At 47.9% G+C, this 25,000-nt stretch overlaps 1 protein-coding gene across 1 annotated transcript in view; it reads right to left on the bottom strand.

The window, feature by feature from the left end:
• Positions 1–25,000, bottom strand: part of gabbr1b (gamma-aminobutyric acid (GABA) B receptor, 1b) — a 110,435-nt gene that overhangs the window by 25,627 nt on the left and 59,808 nt on the right. The window contains exons 9-15 of the mRNA XM_030347829.1: positions 20,244–20,414; positions 17,488–17,589; positions 15,580–15,645; positions 14,771–14,962; positions 11,396–11,641; positions 10,547–10,610; positions 6,428–6,505 (exon numbers count right to left, since the gene is read on the bottom strand). Of these exons, the coding sequence (XP_030203689.1) occupies positions 6,428–6,505; positions 10,547–10,610; positions 11,396–11,641; positions 14,771–14,962; positions 15,580–15,645; positions 17,488–17,589; positions 20,244–20,414 (919 nt within the window). The remainder of the gene's footprint in view (positions 1–6,427; positions 6,506–10,546; positions 10,611–11,395; positions 11,642–14,770; positions 14,963–15,579; positions 15,646–17,487; positions 17,590–20,243; positions 20,415–25,000) is intronic.

Here is a 25,000-nt window from a genome sequence, read left to right on the forward strand (position 1 = left end):
TCAAAAAAATCCACACTCCTGAGATGTGTACAGAAATCCAAACGTCGCAAACAAGCGATCTATATTCCTGCTTCTCTCTACACACAGACCTATTTACTCAGTGTTTCCATGATGCAAGCTCTTCAATTATTCAAGCCATATTTAATTGTACATGTCTCCCTGCCATGATAACCCGAACTGGGGCAGGGGGGTGGGGGGGTGTCACATTGACACGCGGATCACATTCACAACATCTGTCAGAAACAATGTATGCATGAGAAAGAAGAGACGGTCTGCATGCCTGCCGCAATGTTGCATATTTCACCATGTTCTGAGAGGGTTACGCCACAAACAGACATCCTGTCCCCCGCTGGGCATACACACACAAGACGCTGACATCTGGGGACGCTTTGGCGTGTTTCAATAAGATTCTTATAGCAGCCATGGTAGCCTGGTGGTCTTTAATTGTTTGATTAGGAACAGGAAGGAAGGCGTTGTGTTGAGCTAGCTTGTTGCTATGGGTGCAGAGAGGGAGAGTGTGAGAGCTGGAGAGAGAGCGAGGGAACAGACAGGGTCTCTGCAAGACGCTGAGCTGAACTCTCCTTCTTTGTCCTCCAAAGGAAGCCCTGCGCTACATCTACTCATCCTAGTGCGTAGCAGTAAACACAACATGCTTGTCTACTTACTGCAATATATATTTATACTGGGGGAACATTGCCTATTATATAAGAACACTTTAATGCGCAGTCATGAGATTCTCCATCATCTCTGAGTATCTGTGCATGTGAGCCCGTGGTTTCGTTTGCTCATCGCAAACCTACTGTACAGCCCAGCCTCAAGGACACCAGCAGAGTTTACACAGGCAGAGAGACAGAGCCAATAGGGGACTATAGGAGGGCTAGTGTGTGTGCGTGCAAGCGGGCATGCGGGCATGTGTGCGTGTGTGCGTGTGTGCGTGTGTGCGTGTGTGCGTGTGTGTGTGTGTGTGTATGTGTGTGTGTGTGTGTGTGTGTGTGTGTGTGAATGTGCTCCCACCCACACTAATACCTCACACCCTGCCCTTGATGGTGGAATTGGGACAGTGAGTTGCCATGGTAACAGGCCACATCACGGTCGCCACGGCAACGATGCCAGAGAGGAAGAGATAGGAAGAGAGAGAGAGAGGGCTATAGAGAGGGAAATGGAGAGAGCGAGAGGGAGAGAGCAAGAGAGAAGGAGAGAGAGAAAGAGAGAGAGAGGGAGTGAGAGGGAGAGTAAGAGAGAGGCTGTGATGCAGCAGTTGTCAGGGAAACCGAATCGAAGGGAGAACAGGAGGAGAGGAAGGACAGTAACAAACCAAGGCGAATAAAAAATAATTTGCGTAGGAGAGAAGGAAACTAGAAAGGTAAGAGCTGAGGAGAATAAAAAGGCAGGAGGTTTGTAAAGAGAGTCAGGGGTGACGGCATTCATTCCATGAGGGATAGAGAGTCTGACTCTATGATGCTCTGGGAAGTTTGTACAAACTGGGGTTGGAGGCACAACATGGGGCAACATGAGTGAAGCCCAAACCAAAGCCCCTAAAATACTGCTGCAGTAACCAGCACTGGGTGAGGCGGTGCTGGAGGAGCAGGGGACAGAGGAGGCGGAGGGGAGCCTGAACACTGGGACGAAGGCTTTGTGACCGAGGGCAGGGGGGGTGGGGGACCAAAGTCACACTCTCCCAGGAGAGGCCTCCCACTGTCGAGTCACGCTGCTGGCTTATAACAATCATGAGACCACTCCGGCGAAAGGGGGGGGGGGGGTCATTGTGTCTAAGTAGTCAATGAGTGTGCGTGTGTGCGTGTGTGTGTGTGTGTGTCTTTGTGTGTGTATGTGTGTGTGTGTGTGTGTGTGTGTGTGTGTGTGTGTGTGTGTGTGTGTGGGCCTTTGTGTGTGTGTGTTTGTGTGTGCCTGAAAAGTTGAAAATTTTTCAACTTCTTGACGGAGCCGACGGATCCAACGGTACGGACGGATCCACAATGCATTGGGGCTCCGCCCCATTCAAAGTCAATGGGATCCGTCAACGGACGGATGCAGTGAGGGGAGAGACCAGTGGGAGGGGAGAGACCAGTGGGAGGGGAGACCAGTGGGAGGGGAGAGACCAGTGGGAGGGGAGACCAGTGGGAGGGGAGAGACCAGTGGGAGGGGAGAGACCAGTGGGAGGGGAGGGACGAGTGGGAGGGGAGAGACGGGTGGGAGGGGAGAGACGAGTGGGAGGGAGGAGAGGGAGGGGAGAGAAGGGTGGGAGGGAGGAGAGGGAGGGGAGAGACGGGTGGGGGGGGAGAGACGAGTGGGAGGGAGGAGAGGGAGGGGAGAGAGAGAGGGAGGGAGGAGAGGGAGGGGAGAGAGAGAGGGAGGAGAGGGAGGGGAGAGAGAGAGGGAGGGAGGAGAGGGAGGGGAGAGAGAGAGGGAGGAGAGGGAGGGGAGAGAGAGAGGGAGGGGAGAGAGAGAGGGAGGGAGGGAGGAGAGGGAGGGAGGGGAGAGAGAGAGAGAGAGAGAGGGAGGGAGGAGAGGGAGGGGAGAGAGAGAGGTTAGGTTAGCTTAGGTTAGGTTAGGTTAGGTTAGGTTAGCTTAGGTTAGGTTAGGTTAGGTTAGGTTAGGTTAGGTTAGGTTAGGTTAGGTTAGGTTAGCTTAGGTTAGGTTAGGTTAGTATCCTGTATGGATTCTGTCCGCCCTGTTGGTCCTTTGTGGAATGAATGTTTTTGTGTGCTTTGCCATGTGCTTTTGTTGTTGTCCTGAACCCCGCCCTCACCTGCCAGGTGCCACTCCCTGCCACACCCGGTCATTGGCCTGCTCCTTGTCCCGATTGAGTTTTCCCTTTCCCCTTGTTTTCGCTCAGCCAACGATTTGTTTTCCCTCTGCTATTTAAGTCCGGCACCACCTGTTAGCCTTTGTCAGATCGTACCTGAACGTTTGGTGAGATACTTTGCCCATTTTTGCTCTGCCTGTTTCTGCTCTGCCATTGACATTGGATTCTCTGCCCTTTGATTATCTGTTTTTTGGGATTTTTCATTTTGGAACTTTGCCTGGATCTTTTGTGCGTTACCCTTTAGACTCCTAAGATTGACTTCGGAGTCTGCCACCTTGCTTAAATCCTGAAGAAAAGGAAAAAATATTTGTGTCAATTGCTTGTGGTCTGCACCTGGGTCCTTAGCTGCAAGTCTTAACAGGAGGGGGGAGGAGGGAGGGAGGAGAGGGAGGGAGGGACAGGTGGGAGGGAGGACAGGAGGGAGGGGACAGATAGGGTACTCCGATGGGTACTCTGATGTCAACAAATAGCGCTGTCCTTGGCTGGGTCCCTGTGCTTCATTTAGAAGGGTTTAGTTAAAAGGTGAAGAGTTAAGAGATGATTTGTTTCCAGCTCCCAGATATTAGTGCCTTCCTCTGTACCAGACATCTTGGATTCAGACCGCTCATTTATGGCACCTCTCCCCTGATTCGTTGCGGGAACCCTCTCTTCTGTCATCCCCTTCTGGCTCCTGTGTTGTCATAGCGCCACCAAGGTGCCTGTAACGCATGGCTGCTCAGTGCACAGAGATAAAGGGAGGGAGCATTTTCTAAACCTTTCTCTCTTCTGCTAACGCTCAAATCGTACCTACAGCATCTTTAATGTATTCCTATGAATCAGCCACTGACTGTTATTTCCCGGTAGCCAGCAGGCCAGACCTATTTCCACGCATTGCTGATAAGATGTGTGTTGCCGCCTGTGTTCCTGAATTTGCTTATTTTTTTAATTCCACTGAAGTAAAAATCTGTTAATAAAAAAAAAAGGGGCAAGCCATGAAGGGTAAATCCTGTTACAACAACGGCACACCACAGAGAATAATGCACACCCTTGGAACGTTATTGACCAATCAGTATGAAGTGTTTAACCGTGCTGTGGTATAATTCTCTCTATAGGGTTCTCTGCAGTATTGAGCCACATGATCAGGGCATCAAACTCTATGTACTGCCCTTCAAGTGTTCTCCTATGGGAGAGTGTAGCCCAACTAAGCGCCCATCTAACTTTGGCTTTGCGCCAAATTGCCAAAATTTGCCGCTAGTGCAGAGCGTCTTTTGCACTCAAAGTTCAAAATACAAAATCGTGTTTACATGACCTTTTGATTTTTTGACCGTGGCTGCTACCACTACCAATTCTGCTACTTATTTTTAATTATTTATTTTTTACTATTTACTTATTTACTTGTATTGTTGCTGCTATGTGGAGGTGGAACCAAGCCTAAGAATTTTACTCTTGTGCAATAACATAATTCTGATTATGATTATTTTCAAAGGGCAACAAATGATAAAAGCTGAACGTGACGGAGCCAGAAGTGACACAGAAGAAGAATGGAAGAAAAGGTAGTTTAAAAATATAGTTCAATCCAAAGCTAAAGTTAGCCTAGCTGTGCGTTGCTATGGGGCTGCTATGCTTGCGGTGACTAGAAAACATTAGCTTAGCAACAGCATATATATATATATACTGTATATATATATATATATATATATATATATATATATATATATATATATATATATATATTCAATGTTTTCAGAACATATCAGGCAGTCTGGTGTGGAGCTCACTGCAGGAAGAATAAACACACACTGATCCATCCGTTCCTTTTCATATACCCTGCTGTACATGGATGACATAGTAGTAGGCTCTTATCATGTGAAGGGGCTTAATGGCGGTGCCAGTTCAGAGCGCCATGCCCTAATTATGTGAAGGGGGCTTGAGGCGCTATCGAACCGACCTGAGTCTGTAGACTCCTATAGAACGCCCCTCTTCAGAGCGCCATTGAACGTTTGGCCACACTCAACAGCGTCTGTGTCTCATGAAGCAGCCTCAGCCCAGCGGGAAGCTGCAGCGTCAGCTGGAACACGTGGATCCAGAGACATGTTTCAGGGCCGCGGGACATGGAGGGGACCTCAGGGTCACGATTTAACTCCAAAGCCAAGGCTGTGCAGGTCACACGTTGTCAGCTGGCGGACCCCCGACCCCAGGCAGCTAAACCCCGACCTCCCATCCTCCCCCCCTGCGCTCTGTTAGCCACTGAAGCCAGCACCCTTCTTCCCTTCATGTCTACATGCGGTGGTGCCGTTTGATTCTTCCAAGGCTCGTGTTTGGACTGAGGAAAGGTAAACATAAGCTGTGTTCGAAATCAAACCCTGTTCCCTCACTCACTATTCCCTATATAGTGTTCATGATATAGTGCACTATATAGGGAACGAACAAACGAGAATTCAGACACTACGCTGAACATTTCTAAATGTCATTTGCGTCAGTAAATGCGCCGGGTATTTGTGTGACGCAGACGGATGCGACCACATCACGTAATCAAACCGGGCACTCACGAGGAAAGCTGGAGGTTGTATTGATGTTGAATGTTACAATGTTACATTACATTTCTAAACGAAAGCCGAAGACTCCATCATTAAATGTAATCGTTTTCGCGGTTATTCAGCTTCTTCTTCTCCTCCGGAAAAACACGAGCACATTGCATTGTTGTATACGGGAGTAACATGTAGGGAACATCGTATGCACACTCAAATTTTGGGTATTTTAAGTGCACTATATGTGCATGAAATTAACCACTGAGAATTCGAACACCACTACAAAATGGCGAGCACCCTATATAGTGCACTATATCCGTGATAGGGAACGATTTCGAACACAGCTATGGAGTAGATATGGGGTTGCAGAACCTGGCCTCCTGACTGAGACCCCTCATCTCCTTGGGAGCTCACACAGTTAATACGCGGTAAATAAAACATCACTTGACTCCGCCATGCATTTGACCAACATACAGCGTACAGAGAGAGAGAGAGAGAGAGAGAGAGAGAGAGAGAGAGAGAGAGAGAGAGAGAGAGAGAGAGAGAGAGATCGAGGGAGAGAGAGAGAGGAGGATAGAGGGAGGGACAGACAGAGAGAGAGAGTGAGAGGGAGAGATTGAGGGAGCGACAGAGAGAAAGGGAGAGAGAAAGAGGGAGCGACAGAGAGAAAGGGAGAGAGAAAGAGGGAGAGAGGGAGAGAGACAGCGAGAGAGGGAGAGAGAGACAGTGAGAGAGCGAGCAAGAAAGAGAGAGCGAGAGAGAGGGAGAGATTGTGGGAGCGACAGAGAGAAAGGGAGAGAGAAAGAGCGAGAGAGGGAGAGAGACAGCGAGAGAGGGAGAGAGAGACAGTGAGAGAGCGAGCGAGAAAGAGAGAGCGAGAGAGAGGGGGAGATTGAGGGAGCGACAGAGAGAAAGGGAGAGAGAAAGAGCGAGAGAGGGAGAGAGACAGCGAGAGAGAGACAGCGAGAGAGACAGCGAGAGAGACAGCGAGAAAGAGAGAGCGAGAGAGAGAGTGTGTACCAGTGGCTGGCAGGATGAAAGCAGAAAGGGAATGTGTGCAGACAGTGATCAACAGAGGAGCGGAGGGGGATGGTGTCTGATGAATGCGACTCACCTATCCACTTGTCGTTGCCGTACCAGGACAGATTGCCTTTGGTGCTGTCATAGTATCCAATCTTCTTGTAGCTTCCTCCTGTGCACGGGCCAGAGACGGAGACAGAGTGAGGACCAGGGAGAGATCATGTCTTCTCACACACATAATGAATGTTTGCGTGGATCTGCGCACAACAAGGAAAGTGGGACAAAGGGCCGTGTAAACTCATATGGAAATGTACAACTGGATTGAAAATCACCCTCTTCCTCACCCTCTTCCTAGGTTTGCCATCCCCCACGGACGCAAACATGAAAAGATGCCAGAGGCAGAATAGAGAAGAGTGCTTCAACCCTCTGTTCTGTGCAGCGTTTAGCCGAGTGTCTTATAGAGTTCTTCAATTCCCCTTTTTTGTTAATTTCTCTACAAGATTTCAAGGTTGAATTCAGCTTCCACTTTAGCCTATGTACTGCGTCATAGAATCCTTGGTATTAGCAGACACGTGTTCATCAGTTAAGAGACCAAGGCACAATGGGACCGTTTCAACGGCTCCTTTAATCTCAGACAAAAAATAGCAATAAAAGCGCAGCTAAGCGCTCTAAAGTGAGAGGCAATTGGCCGACAAAGCAGCCCTGGAATAACACCCCCCGGACACCCGGTGAAGGTCAGCGGACGAGAGCAAAGCCGATCGCGGATCGGTTGCTCAAAAAGAAAAAAAATGCTGCAGTTTACAACAACTGTTTTACAACTGGACAGACATCCACCATATTCTGTGACAGACTATGAGATTTCTTGCACATTTAAATTTCTTTCATGACGGTTGAACATGAATTAATACGGATCATTTCACACGTCAGAAAGGATTTGCAAATAAATGACGCTCAGAATTTCTTATTGAATCGTTTTTGCATCACATTTGCATCCCATTGTTTTGTTTCTTTCACAAGGAAAATGTTGATGTGCTTTGAATGCATTGAAGGCTGTATTCATCTTCTGATCAAATGTGTGTGCATTGTGCGCTGCTGTGATGTTTCTACTTATCTGATGGTCAACTGGACATGCAGAACGTGATCAAATGAGCATAAGAGCACATCTAACAATGCTCAATGAACGCCTCATCGCTCTGATTTCATTTATTAATCGATTAGAACCATAATAAGCTTAAAAACGCATGTGAAAATCTCCTGAAATAGTGGCAAAACCTGCCAATATAAGACACACGTTTTCCAGCAAGAAATCTTGGTGACAATGAGACTAAGGTTAATAAAGCATGTGTTTTATATGTGTGGGGAGGCCCGGGGACTACAGAGAGCTCCTCAGCGATGCAGACAAAGCTCGGCCTGAGAGCATGGCTGTCTCGGCGCAGATCATGGAGCTGAAGCAGCGCGGCTCCTTTTCCCACAGTGGGAGTGTCTCACAGCCAGGACAGCGGAGCTCTGAGAGGAGTCCAGTCCTCGTCTGGCTGACATGCTGGATCAGGAAGAAAACATGTGCAGCTCAACTATAATGACCAATCCCTGCCAGGACAATGGTCTGGCTTGAGAACGCATTAGCTACAAGACGGAGAACAAGCCTGGTGTTTAATCATTCTACCGACCCCGTCTAATGTACTGCAAAACAACCCCCCCCCCCCATTGCAGCTATGCAGTCACAGATAGAGCGGTGTTTGTCGGCAGGGACAGAAAGAGCCAGACGGATTGAACACAGGAACACAGGCGTGCAGGGATCAAAACGTTCCCTCGGATCAAACCGGGACCCTGCATGAAGGAGCAGGTGCGGAGAGAGAGACAACGCGCTAACACACTACTGTCCCACACAAAAACACACACTCCCACACGCACACACACTCTCACACGCACACACACACTCCCACACGCACAAACACACTCACACACACACACACACACACACACACACACACACACACACACACACACACACACACACACATACACACACACACACACACACACACACACACACACACGCACGCTCTCACACACACACACACACACACACACTCTCACACGCAAAAACACACTTTCACTCGCACGCACACACACTCACGCACACACACTCTCACACTCTTCCCTCGCAGTTGAAAGGAGGACGGCACTAAATGTGTGTAATTATTGACAAGGGGAAAGGGGAAGAAAATAATTGTCATAACGAAATGCATGAGTGCTCGGAATCACCGCCCCCCCCTTCCTCATTCCCCTGACAACACACACACACACACACACACACACACACACACACACACACACACACACACACACACACACACACAAGCACAAACAAACACCCACACACAAACGCCAACCCCCCCCCCCACACACACACACACACACACACACACACACACACACACATACATACACACAAAGAAGCAAAGAATGCTTTTCGCCAAGTTGGTATATTTGTCGTTGCATTTCTTAATGTCATCGTTTAATGATTGAACAGATAACTGCTGTGTGCGCGTTAGCCGGCCACCGACACAACTGAGATAAACCCTTAAACAACTCCATTTGAGTCTGAGATCCTGCAAGCCTCCTGTATGATAGCAGATCTTCCGAGGGGAGGCGGCACAGAGTCTGGGCCGGAAATGTAACATCTGAAGGACCAGAGTCACGCCTTGATTCCTGTGGGGCTACGGAGACGGTCAACCGAGGAGAATGTTCCAGAAGGGGACTCTGATGAGTGTGTTTCTACAGACGCCCTTCCTCAGCGCGCTGCCCTGAAACCTTTGTCGAAGTTCACTCCTTCTGGCCGAGTTTGTGTTCGCTCACTGTCTGTTACGTGCTCACTGAACTCCGCCTCCAGCCACAGGATGGGTCTAAATTAATACAATGTGAGGTGAAAGTGAAGCGAAAGTGAGACGCCCTGGTCACCAAGATTGGAGCGAGCCTGCTGTCAGACTTTAGATGATTCATCTGAACTCGGATGAGGGAGACTAAAGGCGTTTCCGTATACATGTTACTAATAAGGTGTCCAGCACGTGTCCCGTACTGGACACCTTATTATTCCTACCATCTCCAGTCGCACCATGAAGTATATTTGAATAACAACCACACAGGGGGACGCAATTGAGGAAAAATTTTAACCAAATGACAGACTTGTCAGATTTCATCAAAGCTAATTAAGCACCGAAATGAAAGTCGCATTTGTTGGAAATTCTTCAACATCCGGTAAAATATTCAAGCAACGATATTAACTTTTTATATATGTTCTTTTTGTGTAATTCTAGAAGGAAGAAGCTCTTCAGGGGGAACATTGAGACCCTAAATCCTACATTCAAAGGGAATAGTTATTTAAGAAAGATCTAAATTAAAAGAAAGAAAAAAGTTTTCATTCATCTGCAATTTAATAATAAAAAAGGACTTGAATATGCAGTAGCATCGCTCCAAAACATATTTCATAACTATCAGAAATGCCGGGCTCAGACCATCAAGTACTCACCGAACTTCCTAAAAATAGGAAAAAATAAAGAAAAGAAGTGAAGGTGCTAAAAAAAAAACTGGAATGGCAATGTGTCATAGTCGGACTCTATATTTATGTTGTTCTGCACCTGTCCACCCGATGTCCTTACACTTTTCCCCTCACCTCACAGATCCTTCCACTCCAATTTGCAACCAACTCCCCTCCCATGAGCGACCTCGTCCACCCTCCCCCTGCACCTCCCTGATACCCCGGGTCCCTTTGAAGCCTGCTGCTCCTTTTCCTTTGGACTTTAAAGATGTATGGACCTTGAACTATACTAACATCCCTATTTTGTATTATATTTTATTTACAAAAAATACTGGCAACATTTTTGGGGATTTTTGGGAACAAACTTTGAGTCTGACACTGCAACACCTGCTTTCTCTGTGTGGTAAAAATAGGATTAAGGGGTTAAAGGAAAAACCCAAAACAGTTTTTCGCCACTACAGTTGTATTTGTCCTTGTCGTCTCGCTAGTGTTTGACCTTTTCCAAGCCAACTCGTGGGACTGAGGTTTTGAGTTTTCTTTATTATCTGCCTTTTTCGTTCCATTTCCTGAGTTCTGGTCTGAATCTGAATCCTATCCCTGTTGGCTCCTGCTGCTCAGCACTGGTCGCTGCTGAAACAATGCACCCATAGTGCTGGTAAAGGCCGCTCAACGTACCTTGGAGCTGCTCTATGAGGGTCCAAGCCATCCTGGACCCCTGGGCATCAAAAACAACGTGGCCCTGGAGGAGAGGAAGAATCACCAGGGTTCAGTTTCCTTCATCGTTTCTCTAACACTGCTGCTTACCTTCTCCTGTGATTCTGGGCATTTTTTGAAAATGTTCTCTTTGTCAAAAGACAGAGCGAGAGAGAGAGAGAGAGAGAGAGAGAGAGAGAGAGAGAGAGAGAGAGAGAGAGAGAGAGAGAGAGAGAGAGAGAGAGAAAGAGAAAGAGAGAGAGAGAGAGAGAGAGAGAGAGAGAGAGAGAGAGAGAGAGAGAGAGAGAGAGAGAGAGAGAGAGAGAGAGAGAGAAAATCTGTTGGTGTTTCCGAAGCAGAAGGCAGAAGCAGCACTAACAGCTGCTGCCGAGGAAGATTTCTAATGGGGGTGTTAACTGCTTTACCGCGTGTGTTGCGGTAAAAGTTTTACAGTCTCTGTCGCAGCGTTCTTCGCTTAATGCTGCATGACCCCCTACTGTTACCTGGCAACGTATGTGCATGAATTTCTCAGGGGAATACATTAACACTGGTTGCATTTTTTATAATTGTATAAGACGGTTCAAAATGCCAAATTATGTTTTACTGTTGAGAATTAAGTGCATCTACAAAAGAAAGGTCACGAGAAACATGACAATATTGTTAAGCAAAAATACATTTCCTATCTTGTCCTTTTTGGTCCGGTTAAACAGAGCTACATCCCACATGGAGGTGCAATGAAACAAGTGATATTTTAATGTTCATCTTGCATTAAGCATCACAAATGCCTGAATAAAATAGATGACTCGAAGGAGGGGGGGGGTGCATGCTTACAGAAACACCCTCAAAGGAGCTGGTGTTGAGGGCGCGGTAGATCTCGGCCGTGATGTCCCGGTTGTTGTAGTTGAAGTCCTCCAGCCTGCGGCCCTTGGCCCTGAGGGGCCCCACAGTCTTGTTGAGGGCCAGAGCCATGGCCCAGATGGCATCGTAGGCCAGCGGGGCCTCCTGGAAGCCCCCCGTCTCCTCCGGATTCTTGCCCCCCAGCTCGGACATCAGCTGGGCCAGGAATTCTTGGGATGTCTGCCAAGAGAGAGAGAGAGCAGAAGGAGCAGTGTGACTTCTGTTCCAGTGGCATATAATCTATTCATCATTTATTCATCCACGTTAGCTGTGGTGTTACGCATGCTTGTGTGCATTTTTGTGTGTTTGTATGTTGGGGTGTCTGATAGCGGCAAACACCGACAACAGTTTGGTGACAAGTATCCTGCTCTTTGAAAGGCTGCAGATGGGCGCAGGGCTGGGGGAGATGGATGGCATGGAGGACAGCATACAGCGGCGCTCCTTTGTACAGTGAACAAACCTAACTCTCACCGGAGCGGGAGAGGCTTGTAGAGAGATGTTTGGCAGACCGCCAGTACATTTGGAGCTCCCCAGGGCCATGCCCAGACCTTATTTGGAATGTGAACAAAACAAAGACCGGACAGCGCCCTGCCGTCAATATCACGGAGCAGCTCATTGGTCGGCAGCCAGGGGCCGTGCGCATGGGATGGCACCCCCGTGTTCAAAATACAAGCTCGACCTTATGCTTACAAATTGAAATGCGGAATCAGACACAAATTATAACCATGGCAACGTAGAGCAACCGCAAGGCTGATGGTGTGAAACCTCTTTGTGGAGCAGGCAGCAAATGTGGAAGCCGGGGTGATATCAGACACGCCCCCCAACAGACTCAACGTCAGCCCTAAGCCGTGCACGCTGTTCACTTTAACCGAACTCTGGAGAAGATTACTGACTCAGATATCAGCTCATAACAGGTTAATAATGTGTAGCATCTTAGTCACTGAACCCTTTCTGTTTTCTCCCTCCGAAATTGCTTTTGTGTCCTCCTCAAGCTTGCAAAATAAATCGTTAACTTGTTTTTAGCCTCTCGGCGAAACACGGTTTCGGTTTGATCACTGAACGGTGACGGTCCATTGGTCAAGACCAGTGGGGTCTCCATGGAGACCGGAAATCAATGTTCACAAATTCTGAAACCAAACAAAATAAATCATGGCCGTATTGTAATTCTTGGTCTCTCAAAGCACCGTTGAACACGGCCTCTTCACCCACACCACACCAGGACCAGCCAGTGTGGGCTGGTGCTTCACAACAGACAAACAGGCGCATTTAAACACTGGATAATGTTGACCAATCGCAGGAAGTGGTGCATCGGGGGTATATAATCTGAAATAAATGAAAGAGCTACTGAATTATGAGGCAAAAATGGGGGGATTATTGAACGTCAAACTGAATTCATCATGGCGGATATCATTGTGTGTCATCGTCCGTCTGAAGCAACCAGAATATATTAAATGCATCTCCAACAAATCAATCAGATTTTATTGTTGGCTATACTATAAAAATAAAAAGGCAATAAAAGTGTGAGTGCTGTTGTGTCATCGACACAAAACCAGCACGTCATCAGATAAGCGTGATGCTCGGTTGTAAGGGAAATTCAGATCCCAGCCGCACTAGACTGCTGCACCGAACCGAAGCACGCCGAGCCAGTACAGTGTAGTGGGAAAACACCATTACAATACTTTATCACTATGTCGTGACAAAGTGAAGGTCCTACTTATTTCCGCAATACCCAAAAATCCCCCAAATCTTCTGGAGTTTCTTTGTCTTCACCAACGTGACCTTCCCACGCAGTTTGCACTGGAGCATATTTGGAGTAGATTCTATAAAAAACAAACCGACAAATGTTGCTCGTTTTTATATTCCCTTTTCAAAAAGAGACAAGTTAAACGGCTATGATATCTTGACTATGGAGGGTTGGGAACAGTGTGTTTTACCCTCACTCCGCTGCAGAGCTAAGCAGTCCGTTATTGATTTAGGCTAACTCCGTCCAACCGAGCGCTGGGCTGATTGAGGAATAAATTGGTACAGTGCTTCTATTTTTGACGATGCTTAAGCAGAATATAACCATATTTTACCAAAAGTATCACTTTAAATTCGGAACGGCGCCTCAACCAAATCCCATGAAGTGAAAGTGGATGTTTTGGCGTGGCCTTTCCCCCCCGGCCCCGAGGGGATGCCCCCCCCCCCCCCCCCCCCCCACGCCTGACCACCGTCACTCCGCTGTCTCGACCATGTCACATGAGATTTCCTGCTTCTCACGTGTTCGCCGGAGCTGAACGGCCGGCTGACAGCTGACAGGAAGGCCCTGAATGTTAATCGGAAACAGGAACTTGAGCGTATTCCAACCTGTCAGCGCTACAGTGCAGAGGAGCCTCGGCAAGAGCAGACTTAAGATGAACCGCAGTCATTAAACATCCATGTTGCTCACCAGCCGCTGGGCATGATACTCAAAGTCGTTTGCCTCCATTCTTTATCATCTGCAGCATCATGAAGTATTAATGATGTGACTGAGCTAGCCGGCATCGCCTTGCATCGCTGATGTCTTAATGGGAGATCAGACGATTTGCATACATCGCTTAGTTTACAAATGTCCCAAACATTGGACTAACTCTTCTAGGCAAATGGGAACAAACACTGTATACATTAAGAACAAACTCTGTATACATTAAGGATAAACATTGTATACATTAAGAACAAACACTGTATACTGTGTATCATCAGTAGACAGTGAGAACTCACAGAATACAGTATATCATCAGTGTACTGTATTTCATCAGTATACAGTATATCATCAGTGTACAGTATAAATATTCAGGACCCATTGAGAGGCTGTTCTTATACCCCGCCCTTCTTTATGAATGCATCCCAACCTGCTCACCGGGCGTGTCTAACGGACAGTTGGCCCACACCGCCCGCTCCACAGTGGGGGCTCCGATTCCATCGGAAGGGAAACGCTCTGACCACCACTGAGCCAAATGGCTGCTGCTATCTGGGTCGGCGAGGGACAGCGCTCTGAAGGGCTGAGAGGTTCACTATGGATGACCCGTCTAAACTACCATCCACCTGTTCATCACCAGGGTTCAACGCTCCACACAGAGGGAACCGGGACGCCTGTGGGCTGGGCTTGATGCTCTCTCTGTAGTAAGGAGGCTGGGCTTGATGCTCACTCTGTACCAAGGAGGTGGGGCTTGATTATACACCGGCTCCCTCTGTACTAAGGAGGCGGGGCTTGAAGCTCTCTGTACTAAGGAGGCGGGGCTTGATGCTCTCTGTACTAAGGAGGCGGGGCTTGATGCTCTCTGTACTCACCAGGTTAGACGCTCCGCGCACCGTCTCAGGGTTGAGCATGACGATCTCCGTGGTGACGTGGCCCTCCACCGCCTCCGTCATCTGCTCCACGGTGCAGTTGATGGACGGGTCGTGGATCTTGAACCAGTTGTCGGCGTACCAGCCAATCAGGAACCACACGTGCTTCTTGCCGTACAGCTTCTCCTTGTACACCTGGAGGAGCGGCAGACTGTTTCACCCAGATAACCATGGCCCTGGCGCTTACTCATGGACAAATATATATTACATAGCACACCAATGTATTTTATTCTAATATTTAAAGAAAGTTCTGCCTTAGTGTTTTTGTCATGTTTTTTCTGCTATCTCACCGTATCTTGTCTTATTATCTAAATCATACACGGACCAAACAGGAGTGTTATGAAATGTAAATGTAATGAAAACACCATCAAATGAATAACTAAAACCAAGCTCAGCTGGATGTAGCCCTCCAGCGAGAATGCGTGTGCTGCTTGTTATTCTTATTGAGTAATGAGGGATTCTGTCATTCATTCTGTTCTATGGATCCTGAGGTTGTGCTAAGTCTTTGTTTCAAGCTCGTGTTTATTGATGGCGGAGGAGTCTCTCATTGTTCTCAGTTTCGTTATGGAGAAATTCTACCAAAGAAAGAGATGAAGAGTTTGTGTTTGCCTATCAGCGATGAGAAGATCGAAACGAGAATTAAGCTCAACCCAGTGAGATGCTCTGTCCACTTTAGACATGATGATTCGGTGAGAAAATAAAAACAAAGTCCAGTAGAAAAAGCAAATGGTCCATCAAAAAACAAAGTTCACCTCACAGAAGACCTTCCGGGCCTCGGTCTCGTAGAAGAGGCCCACGATGATGCGGGCGTCCTGACGCTGAGGAGACATACAGAGGGGGGGGGGGGGGGGAGGGGTCACATGGGGGAGACCAAGGTCTGGGTTTCAGACCAGAGGAACAGTGCAGGAGGTGAGTCATCCCCATGCACACCACTCACACACACACACACACACACACAGACACCCATACACACACGCACACACACACACACACACACACACACACACACACACACACACACACACACACACACACACACACACACACACACACACACACACACACACACACACACACACACACACACACACTTACACACACACACACACACTCTCTCTCTCTCTCTCTGGCGTGCTATATTTTCCCACTGTTACCATGGTATTTTTCTTTCGATAGCAAATTCATCTTGCACACCCAGAACTAGGGCGTGAGGCTATGCTGAGAGGCAGTTCTACAGTGGGAGGACTGGGCAGGCGAGGGGCAGGCGGGGAGGGGGAGAGAAGAGGGAGACAGACAGGGACGTGTGTGTGTGTGTGTGTGTTGGGGGGGGGGGGGGGCAAGCTAGGAGGTTAAGAGCCTAGAGCTTCTTGGTCTGCGTGCATAAACTGGGCGAGAGCGGCCCAAGACGGAGATGACCACAGCCTTAGGGCATTGTCAGTGGGGCGATTGGTCGGGAGTCGTCTCTGAAGCGAGGGGGGCTCTGAGTCCAGAGCAGCTACGTCACCACGGCCGCCCTATAAAGGCCACGCCAGAACAGTCCGGTTCACCTACAGCGCAGCATGGCCACGGTGAGGTTAGGATACCCCTGAGCTCATACTGTAGCTCTGACGTTATCAGACACTATGAGGCATTAACCAAGCAGTGGTAAACAGTGAATTCATAGATCATTCAGAACTAATAAAAATAGTTGCTACATGAATACCTACATGAGTGAGATATTCATAATTAGTTGTTAATCATTAACACTGAGATAATGGTTTACAAGTACATTTATAATTTGGAAGTTAATGATGAAAATATGTAGTGTGTGATAATAATTCTTTATAAACACTTAATAATGCTGCAATAGAACCTAACTTCAGGTTGTTAGAAAGCATTAGTTTACATTTTTTAAATTTCCTCTATTTATAATCTGACCACTTCCTATTCATTTGGAGGCGTGTGTGTCTGTGTCTGTGCGTGTGTGTGTGTGTGTGTGTGTGTGTGTGTGTGTGTGTGTGTGTGTGTGTGTGTGTGTGTGTGTGTGTGTGTGTGTGTGTGTGTGTGTGTGTGTGGCCTTTCCTTAATAAATGAATGTATCCTCTTGGCACATCTCCACCCCCTCACGCCTCCAGAAAAAAAACTTTGACAGAACTCGCACACACTCAATTAGTGGTTGCTATGACAGCATGGGGCAAGAAATGTGTGTGTGTGTGTCTGTGTGTGTCTGTGTGCGTGTGTGTGTGTCTGTGTGTGTGTGTGTGTGTGTGTGTGTGTGTGTGTGTGTGTGTGTGTGTGTGTGTGTGTGTGTGTGTGTGTGTGTGCGTTGGTCTGTGTCTCTCTCATGCAGGGCTGCAGAGAAATGTGTTATGATATTATTGGTTGTCACATCAAGCCTGCCAACCCGATCACTTCAGCTGCAGAGAAATGAAACGTACAGGTTGATGTGACTAAATCTAATCCTTTATCTAGAACATCTACCAGGATTCTCTGTTGTCACAATATGACCTATTGTATATTTCATGGATGTTATCCTAGGATAAATTACACAAATTGTGGTCACATGGAAATGCAAGCTGAGTATAAAACAATACGATACAATACTATATAAACATCACACAGGTGTGTGTATTGTCTCACATCAACAACACACACCCACATCAACACAGGTGTATACACACCTTGAGGTTCTTGACGGCCACAGCGGGGTCAGTGAGGAAGCTCTGGCGAACACTGATTTCAATACCGGCCTCCTTCACCCTCTCCTCTAGGTCATCCAGCGTCTAGAGGGACAGAGAGACAGAGAGGGACAGAGAGAGAGAGAGAGAGAGAGAGAGAGGAGAGAGAGAGAGAGAGAGAGAGAGAGAGAGAGAGAGAGAGAGAGAGAGAGGGACAGAGAGAGAGAGAGAGAGAGAGAGAGAGAGAGAGAGAGAGAGAGAGAGAGAGAGAGAGGGAGAGAGAGAGAGGGAGAGAGAGAGAGAGAGAGAGAGAGAGAGAGAGAGAGAGAGAGAGAGAGAGAGAGAGAGAGAGAGAGAGAGAGAGAGAGAGAGAGAGAGAGAGAGAGAGAGAGAGAGAGAGAGAGAGAGAGATATAGTGATAGAGATAGAGAGGAGGGGAGAGATGTATACCATGAATTGCCACAGAGATAGATAGTGACGGATTGGATAGTGATAGACAGATAGTAATAGTGTTTTTTCCAGTGTTCTTCACGACTTGATTCCTCATCAGGGATGAAGAGAGTTCTCTGTAGCTGAAAATCAATAAGCAGGGAGGTGGGGCCTGTGTGCCATGTAGCTATCGGGCTCGACCGAGTGCTTACCCCACCCAGCAATCGTACAGCTGGGGAGACTTAGGAAGAGCACGAAACACAATGAGTAATGAATACAACACACACACAGACACACATAGACACAGACACACACACAGACACACAGAGTAACACAAACCGACACACACAGATACACAAACACACAGACACACAGATACACAGATACACAAACACACACACACAGACACACATGTATACACAAAGAAACACACACAGACACACACATGCAGAGGCACACACACAGACACACAATGACACACAGACACACACACGTACACACAAACACAGACAAACAAACACACATAGACACACAGACACACAGATACACAAACACAAACACACAGAGACACACACTTATACACAAACACATACACACACAGACACACACACGCACAGGCACGCACAAAGACACACAGACACACACACACACATATACACAAACCCAGACACACACCCATATACACAAACACAGACACACAAACACACATACAGACACACACACACAGGCCGTCAGCACTGGGAGACGAGACAGGCGGGGAGAGGATAGACATGATTGAGAGCTGAAGGATCCCTGAAGCAGAGAGGCGTGTGATTAATGCTGGAGGTAAGGTGTGTGTGTGTGTGTGGGGGGGGGGGGGGGGGGGGGGGGGCTGGCAAGAGATAATGAGAAATGAGAATCAATTTCATTACTCATTGTGTTCTTCTTCTTTCTCCTCCTCCCCGTCTTTGAAAGAGCTCTGTGAGGTTCAAGGATGTTTGAATCCAAGGTGGCAGCAGCAAACAACGTTAGTGCCAGACACACTCAGGCCCTGTTTGGGGAGCTGCCTGAGAGGCTTAGCCCTCGGACCACTGTCCGTGAAGGCTGATTGATTAGGAGTGCCCTCGGCGGGCAGAGAGAAGAATGGACTGTGAGGGTCAGCAGCATGTGTCCCAGGAAGGCATTCATTGGATTGGAATGGATTGATTGATTGATTGATTGTTTCATCGGTCGGGATTCATCAGTGAATGCATTGTGCATTCAGGTACATCCTACTGCTTTCTTCCTCGTACAGACTGATAGATAGGATGCATTCCTGGAGGCGTGAACATATAATAATACACCTATTCCCATTTACAGGAAGTTGCCATGAAAGCGAGAGCACAACCAATATAACCAAACATCAATTTAAAGGTTTGGTAGGTATGATTTGAGAGTTGTTAAGCAAGAGAGCAAAAAGGATGGGAAGACAGAAAGATTTGAAAACCAAACAACTCCTCCATCTCTGCTCCCTTCCTTCCTGCCATTGAGCAGGGTTGTATTCACTGACCTGTGATTGACAGGCAAGATGGGGTCTAACATATTCTGAGTTGGCTCATACAGAGGCAGGCGCAGTGAAGGCAGAACTGATATTTTCACGGAACATTTCACACAATAATAGCTGAGGATTGGCTAGGCCATTTCTAACAAACTACACCAAAATGATGGCTCGTCTTAAATCGTACCTACTGCCCGTTTAACGGCACGCACATAATGAATTGGAACAGTTGTCAAAGTTGTCGTGGAAATAGCAATCGTAACTATAATATAAAATTAGATTCAAAATATATGAACCCTGTTTATATAATAACTAGTGAATTGAAAAGGAATTTCTACGCATTGCCACTTTAGCCACAATGTCTGATACTGAGGCCAATCGACTGACTTCTTTGTCGTGTAGCTTCCTTTAACTGTCTTGCAGCCTTGCAAACATGTCTACTTCACCCATAGTGTATTGCGCTTTAACTTGGTCTCTTACGCAACGGCTGACTTCAGCCCTGGCCAATCCTAAACTATCCATGATGGTCACACCCCCTCACCTTTGTTTCCTTTGTATTAACCCACGATGTGAAAGTGTCCCACGTCAACCCATTGTCTCATTGAATGTATTCTTGGTTACTTTGCTGCCTGTATCTTCCCGAAATCATGCTCTAAAATGAAATCTAATATTTTGCTGTGCAAAGTTTCCAAAAAATTAGTAATTTTCATCGTAGTATAATAAAAATACAAATAAAACAGCTGTCAAAAGGAGTATGGAGAATGTTCTGAGGGATGAAGATAGAGAATAGGAGAGTGACGGCGCGGTGACCCACCGACGTGAAGACCTCGGTGGTCTGCTGGATGGTGGCGATCTTGGTCCACTTCCACTTCTGGAAGAGCTGCACGCGGGTGGGGTTGTGCAGTGTGGCCGAGGGGTGGGTGCGGAAGAAGGTGGGGAAGCGCTGGCGGTTGGAGAGCGCCGGGGAGCTGGAGCCGTACGACAGCTGAGACAGGAAGAGAGCAGCACAAACACACAGGAAACAGGAAGTGAGTGTCAGGACGGAGCCGGAGGACAGCTGAGACAGGAAGAGAGCAGCACAAACACACAGGAAACAGGAAGTGGGTGTCAGGACGGAGCCGGAGGACAGCTGAGACAGGAAGAGAGCAGCACAAACACACAGGAAACAGGAAGTGAGTGTCAGGACGGAGCCGGAGGACAGCTGAGACAGGAAGAGAGCAGCACAAACACACAGGAAACAGGAAGTGGGTGTCAGGACGGAGCCGGAGGACAGCTGAGACAGGACGAGAGCAGCACAGACACACAGGAAACAGGAAGTGAGTGTCAGGACGGAGCCGGAGGACAGCTGAGACAGGACGAGAGCAGCACAGACACACAGGAAACAGGAAGTGAGTGTCAGGACGGAGCCGGAGGACAGCTGAGACAGGAAGAGGGCAGCACAAACACACAGGAAACAGGAAGTGACTCTAATCCTCTTATCGTCCCCGTCCCCCCGCCAAACAATCAAGTGTTGCGGTCTATTTCCTCCTGTGGTAGTGTTATGAAATCGAACTAAATAAATGCATTAATACATCAATCCACACTGACAACAAACAACTCTGAGTCTGAGTGATAAAAACCGATCCGCTTAATGAGTCACAGAGAAACGGTGCGGCGGAAGATAATGAACATGGTCGGGTTTTGATTACATCTCAGTGATTGCTTTCCAGAACCTGGAGCCCATAACTCAAAGTGGAAGTTGCCTTTTGTGTTCTCCGCCGTTAAAAAAGGAAATGAACAGGGAGAGGCAGACGGGCCGACCTCCAGCTGAGCGGCCCATCTCCAGCCCCGAGCCTCCAGCGGCGGGCCAGGCGGGCCGACGCCCCGGCTGGGCAGGAACATGGAGACAAGCTCCTTTTATGATTAGATAACAATAGCAGGCGGCAGGAAAAATAAATCGAACGACAAGTACAGAATGATAAAAGATGCAGCGTGCTCTCTGTACTTGTTTTACTCATGGAGCTGAAATGTGTTTTGAAATAGATCAGTCTGGGGGGGGGGGGCTTTCTTTTAACAGTTCTTAACTTTGCAAAAACACAGCAAGTAAAAGCCAGCAGGATAATGCCCCCCCCCCTGGCCCTCCCACCCACGGTCTCTCATCCCTCACAGTCTTGCAGTAGGCGTGAGCCGATAGTTTGGGTATTTTATCTTAATCCATGACAGGCTGTGTGAGGAAGGGATTCACAGCATCCACAGTTTCAACAATTGTGCTACTGTATTTATGCCCCAGCAAGACATGGAAAGGCTGATTTATTTTGAAAGCAAATTGAAAAACAATTCACGTTGACCAAAGTGCAGCAGCTGCAGCAGAGCAGGCAAGTCAAATCACAATAAGAATCTAAACAAGAGCCCCCACATCGCTACAAACAGCAAAGAGGTACAAATGGACCAATCAGAGGCATGAATGAAACTGCATCAAAGGGATCCAAACGCTAAAAAGAATAAAAGTAGGTATTATAGCCTGGACAGAAATAAATCAATTGAAAGGGGAGACTGATGGAGAGACTGATGGAGAGACTGATGGAAAGACTAATGGAGAGGGGGCTGACTGATAGAAAGACTGATAGAAAGACTAATGGAGAGGGGGCAGACTGATAGAAAGACTGATAGAAAGACTGAAGGAGAGGGGGGCTGACTGATAGAAAGACTGATGGAGAGGGGGCTGACTGATAGAAAGACTGATAGAAAGACTAATTGAGGGGGGGCAGACTGATAGAGACGGTGGAGGGGGGGCAGAGTGATAGAGACGGTGGAGGGGGGCAGACTGATAGAGACGATAGAGACGGGGCAGACTGATAGAGACGGGGCAGACTGATAGAGACGGTGGAGGGGGGGCAGACTGATAGAGACGGTGGAGGGGGGGGCAGACTGATAGAGACGGTGGAGGGACTGATAAAGACGGTGGAGGGGGGGCAGACTGATAGACGGTGGAGGGGGGGCAGACTGATAGAGACGGTGGAGGGACTGATAGAGACGGTGGAGGGGGGGCAGACTGATAGAGACGGTGGAGGGGGGGCAGACTGATAGAGACGGTGGAGGGGGGGCAGACTGATAGAGACGGTGGAGGGGGGCAGACTGATAGAGACGGTGGAGGGACTGATAGAGACGGTGGAGGGACTGATAGAGACGGTGGAGGGACTGATAGAGACGGTGGAGGGGGGGCAGACTGATAGAGACGGTGGAGGGGGGGCAGACTGATAGAGACGGTGGAGGGGGGGCAGACTGATAGAGACGGTGGAGGGACTGATAGAGACGGTGGAGGGACTGATAGAGAGGGGTCTGCTACTCCACAGCCCAGGCGCTGCACCAGCAGAGCCATGGTCACCTCTGAGCTTCAGTATCAATGGTGGGACAGCCAGGCTCCCAGTCAGACCACCTGAGGGACCTGGGGCTGAGGAACAGTTTAGGGGTCCCTGACATCAGGGGCGCCTGCCCATTCAGGGCTTTAAGACACACCAGAGACCTTTGAGCTCCATGCTGAAGACCTCCTGCCAGTGCAGGGAGACCGGGGGAGGGCTAGTCTGGTCTGCCTTCTGGGTCTCGGGCAGAGGTGTTCAGGACCAGTTGTGGGTGGGACGGGACCACTCTCCCAGTATAGAGGGAACTCCAATAGGCTAAGCGGTGGAAATGAAAGCAGGTAAGACCTTCTCCAGATCATCGAGAAAACAGCAAACTGTCTTTTACTTCTGCGTTGATCTGACTACTTTACGCTGGTTAGCAATGTAACCAAATATGGACAATCAATAGCCAGCACACAGTGGCGGTCGCTCAGTGGGGGCTTTCAAATAGCCGCACAAAGCTTATGACATTCATTTACTTTTGTCTGTCAAATAAGCACATACCCAAACAATGGCAGGAATCATATTATAAGCATGAACTGTACAATTCCTAAGCAGGTCTAACAATCTACAATCAGGCTGAAGCGAATAATGAGTTCTGAGAGCTCACATAAAGGGTCTGTTTTTTGTTATTGACAAAACAATTAGCCTTTATTCACTCTATGTGATCATTGCACACATTATTTTTATATCTATATGTTAATTGTGCGTACATTTTTAATTAAACTGAATGAGATTTTCTATTTAGTTTTAGTTATGTTTCAGTCATGGCTTTTAAACGGTTGTGTATTGCCGTATGATATAGAGCTTCAAAGTGGGCGGAACGTTAACACAACGAGAATTTCAATATTGATGCACAATTACCAGTAACATTGCTGTTGTGACTGGAATGGCTGATGACAAGATGTTATGGAACCACATGGACCAACGGAGTTTAACCACAGCGGGCCACCTTCAGAATGGAAATTAAAGGCTTGCCATTTAAAGAAACATAGTGAAACTGAAAGACCAGGTATTTCTGTAACTCTGAGATCATGAGCAGAACCATAACTCTGAGATCATGAGCAGAACCATGACACTGAGATCATGAGCAGAACCATAACTCTGAGATCATGAGCAGAACCATAACTCAGGGATCATGAGCAGAACCATAACTCTGGGATCATGAGCAGAACCATAACTCTGGGATCATCAGCAGAACCATAACTCTGAGATCATGAGCAGAACCATAACTCTGGTATCATGAGCAGAACCATAACTCTGGGATCATCAGCAGAACCATAACTCTGAGATCATGAGCCAAACCATAACTCTGGGATCATGAGCAGAACCATAATCTGGGATCATCAGCAGAACCATAACTCTGAGATCATGAGCAGAACCATAACTCTGGGATCATGAGCAGACCCAGACATGAAGCCATACCTCAAGCGAACCCTTTCCAAGCTGCAGGTTTATCGTATTTAACTACATGTCATTGTCCTCCCAGCAGCCACAGCGCCACCGACCCAGAGGAACATCCCCATGTATAATGGTTGAACTTAGGGCAGGCAATATGGGGGAACCAGCCAGTCAGCCGGATTCTGAAAGTATCCTCCCTTCAGGCTTCCCTCCAAAGCCGCTACCCATCGTGTATGAGTAGCTCGCTAGCTTCAGCAGGTCAGCTAACCTTGTGGAAGTCTATGTTCACGCACAATGAGTTACCGGGCAGAGTGTGCCCAGCTAGCCGTGTAGGTAGGCAGACAGACAGGCTTAATACATCCCGACAGCCAAAGATACCCGTTTTTTTTTCTTTTTTTGTCAGAGCATTTGATTTATTGTTGCTGTCGGGATGGAGCGTTAATTTAATCAAATAGAAAAAAAACGTGTTACTAAAAGAATGTCCTACCCTAGCTTTAAAGTGTCCCACATAGCTTCAGAGACAACCCACCCTCTGAGGCACCATGACAACGCCCTCTCCTCAGCACCCAGATACAGCTCAACATCCAACTGGCCGTATCCATCCCCAGCTCCATCCCCAGATCCATCCCACAGCCCATCATAGGTCTTTGAGTCAGAAGGTGCCCCCCCCTTAGTGGCCCTTGGCCCGGGCAGGAGCAGTATGGGCAGTTGTTTGTGCTGGTGCTCGTTCACATGTCTTCATGTACCACATCCATTACCATGTGAATGGAACATTAAACTTGGTAATGGAAAA

The sequence above is a fragment of the Gadus morhua genome, chromosome 22 (genome assembly GCF_902167405.1).
Source record: "Gadus morhua chromosome 22, gadMor3.0, whole genome shotgun sequence".
Classification (NCBI taxonomy): Eukaryota; Metazoa; Chordata; class Actinopteri; order Gadiformes; family Gadidae; genus Gadus; species Gadus morhua.